Source organism: Etheostoma spectabile, chromosome 1, assembly GCF_008692095.1.
Source record: "Etheostoma spectabile isolate EspeVRDwgs_2016 chromosome 1, UIUC_Espe_1.0, whole genome shotgun sequence".
In the NCBI taxonomy this organism is placed as follows: domain Eukaryota; kingdom Metazoa; phylum Chordata; class Actinopteri; order Perciformes; family Percidae; genus Etheostoma; species Etheostoma spectabile.
This window is the reverse complement of record NC_045733.1, coordinates 28,922,275-28,925,389: the sequence shown is the minus strand read 5'-3', so window position 1 is coordinate 28,925,389 and position 3,115 is coordinate 28,922,275. Positions and strand designations below refer to the sequence as shown.

The window sequence follows — 3,115 nt, the reverse complement described above, 5'->3', positions numbered from 1 at the left end:
ATATATATATATATATATATATATATATATATATATAATGGTTCCCATTGAAGGGTTGTATTGTCGTTTAAGCTCTATCTTAAGTAAGGGATATGTGAATGAATGTTATATGTCACCAAAAATAGTTACCTCCTACAAAAGATGGCTTTTCATGTTGTAACACCATTTGCCTTAAGAACTTCTATTAACCAAACATTGCCCATTTGTAAACTTAATATATTTTTTGCTAGTTAGTGTGCTGTAGTTTTCTTTGCAACATTTGACCTGGTTTTCCATTCTGTCGCACCTGTCTCCCATTGTAAATGTGCAAAGTACTTTTCTTTGCTGAAGGTCCACCGTTATAAAATGTGTCGGCTGACTGAAGTGGTGATTCTTTCAATAAGCTAGATTGTGTTGCAGACATTTTTCACATTTGGTACCACAAGCAGCCTTTGAAAACCAGCACATTGATACAAAATACCAGAAGAACACACTGTCCTGTGCTACAGAGCAACAATAGACTGTAAGTACTAATGGACAAAGCATCCGATTTGGCGAAGTGCTGCAAATGCGGAAGTGCCTTTATACCCGCATTCTATCTGAATTCCAGCGCAGGGCGACACATGTCGTTGCAAAAGGAGGTCGGTTTCTGCAGAAGTCTATGAGGAACTGACCCATTTCTCACTTGATATGCTGTAAACATTTCCATAATTAGTTTATGGTCTCAATCACTAGTTTTAAGTCTACAATTTAAAATTATATTGATTTTTTTTGTCGCCGATAAAGCAATGGTTGTTTCAGAGCGTGGCTATGATATGATTGCCAATTAAAGTGTGTAACGTAACGTTGCTCCTCCCTCACTACTCCCGCTCGTCTTAAATCGTCACATCAACAGGATGGCTGCGCCTGTAACGGCAAACTCGACGGCTCACAGCAGATCTCCGCCAACCAATGGGTGATGTCACACATGCTCTGTCCATTATTATTAAGTCTATGAGAGCAACCCACTAGTGGCTTTCTATTGGCTGGAGAGATGACATTCTCTAAGATCTTCCTACAAGAGCAGCATGTTTTATGTGTGTATGCTTTTTTAAATATTGTGTGTGTATATGTTGTTGTGAAAGCCAAAACTTTTATTATTGTACCACAAATCTACTGCAGTCATAAACTTTGTACATCAGGCTTCTTGTCATCGACAGTATTGTGGGCGACAAGAACAAGGTTGCTTGTTTGTGCATCTATCTGCTTTTATCTCTGTGCACAAGCCAAAGTAGTCATGGCTTCCTTTGTCCCTCCTTTTCAGGTTATGACTTCTGCGCAGAGGGACTCATTTGTGGAGAAAACTCTGAGTGTAAAAACCGGAATACTAAAGCAGAGTGTGAATGCAAGAGTGGCTATGCCTCCATCCACGGGGATTCGACTTACTGTGAAGGTAGGACTATACTTTACCCATTTTAGGCTCTTGTGACCGACTCTTAGTATCTATTATCTCTGGATCAGTGTGGCTGGCGGTGTGTCAGCATTTAAATCATCGTTTACGTCGAGGAGCACGTTAATGTTGGCTGAGGGCCACAGACAGAGATTTCTAATGAGCTGATATTAACACAGTGATGGTTGGGCTATAAAGTAGACCAAGGATTGGTCTGAAAAAGCACTGTGGTCAGTTGAACCTTTATTATGGCACCACTAATGTACTGCTGCCCATTTTCAACGGATACCTGAGTATGATGAGTTTTAAGCAGATTTTTAGTAACTGTATAATGTGTAAAATAACAAGGAATAAGACATAGACATATTGTTCACAGTGTTAAATGACCTATTTGGAGCAACACCAAGTCAACAAGTTGACTTTTGTACAGTCCCAAAAACCTAATGTGCTGTCTGTATGGTACAAAGTCAGTTTGTAAACTCATGGCCTGCTTTTAGAGAATGGACACTAGACCGGATTTGTATCCAGTAGGATGGCGCAGAACTGGCCCATTTAGGTTGCTGTGGAACTTTTTTTTGCTAACTTCAAACTTTTGGTAAGTGAAGTATTATATATTTGGGAACTAAACCCCGGTCTGTAGAGTGGAGGACAAATGTCTTGCCCTAACTGCATACTTCTACTTTTTACTAGGGCTGGGTACCAAATTCAATATCTTTTAGGCACTGTCTGAATTGGCTCTAAAGTATCGAGTATCGAATAAGCATGCAGCACGCTTTTATCAAGATCTAACAATGCTGCTTATTGGCTCTCTAACGTTACACATCGTAGAGGCATGCTGGAAGTACTCGTTAAGCACAGAGCTGGGGCTCACATAGTAGGAGATGAGGAAAAAGAAAATGTATGAAAAAAAACGATTGTTTAAGAACTGGTATCAAAGTCATGGTACTGGTATCAAACATTTTTTAACGATAGCCAGCCCTTCTTTTTACAGAACTATTGTTATTTTAATTTACAGTAGCTCTTGTCTGTTGGGTTTTTCCAATGAAAACATGTGATCTGAGATCAGGGGATATCTGCCTCTCTCAAAAAGTCACTAAGCGTGTCCAGTTTTCTTGATTGTTGGACTTGGCTGAGTGAAGTCCCCCGTGCGTATGTGCTGGAGTACTTGTGCTAGATCTAATGGCCTTATTTGATTAGCAGTCTTGGGAGCGGCAGTCGGCAGATTGATCGGCGGATTTGCTCGACGCTTGGTGCAGTTGTCTTTGGGTCAGAGCAACAGCAGACTGAAATCGCTAAATGTCTCGAGAGCTGGGTAGCCACAAGCCCTCCGTCTCTGTCTGTCTGTGTTTGCTCTGCATGGTAAAGAGATTTACCCAGAGCTCCACTCCAATCCATGACACTCCCATGCGAGCGAGGGCCGGGAGAAGCTGATTGTTAGATCAACTATGTAAATCGGGACGCAACGGCTCTATTGGCTATGACGGCATTATCCTTGTTTGGGGGTTGCTCCCTAAAGGCAGCTCAAACATCTATTGTGACTGGATTAGCTGGAATCCTGCTGTACAGCATGGTGATATATATATTTTTTTCCAAGATTATGTTTTGGGGCTTTTCCCGCTATTGACAGTGGATAGACTTGAAAGGGGGAGAGAGACGGGGGATGACACGCAGCAAAGGGCCGCAGGCCGGACTCAAACCCGGGCTGGT

At 41.7% G+C, this 3,115-nt stretch overlaps 1 protein-coding gene across 1 annotated transcript in view; it reads left to right on the top strand.

Annotated features, from left to right (window-relative positions):
• The window catches only part of LOC116693743 (protein kinase C-binding protein NELL1), a 296,583-nt gene that overhangs the window by 126,579 nt on the left and 166,889 nt on the right, over positions 1-3,115 (top strand). The window contains exon 12 of the mRNA XM_032522965.1: positions 1,283-1,411. Coding sequence (XP_032378856.1) covers positions 1,283-1,411 — 129 coding nt within the window. The remainder of the gene's footprint in view (positions 1-1,282; positions 1,412-3,115) is intronic.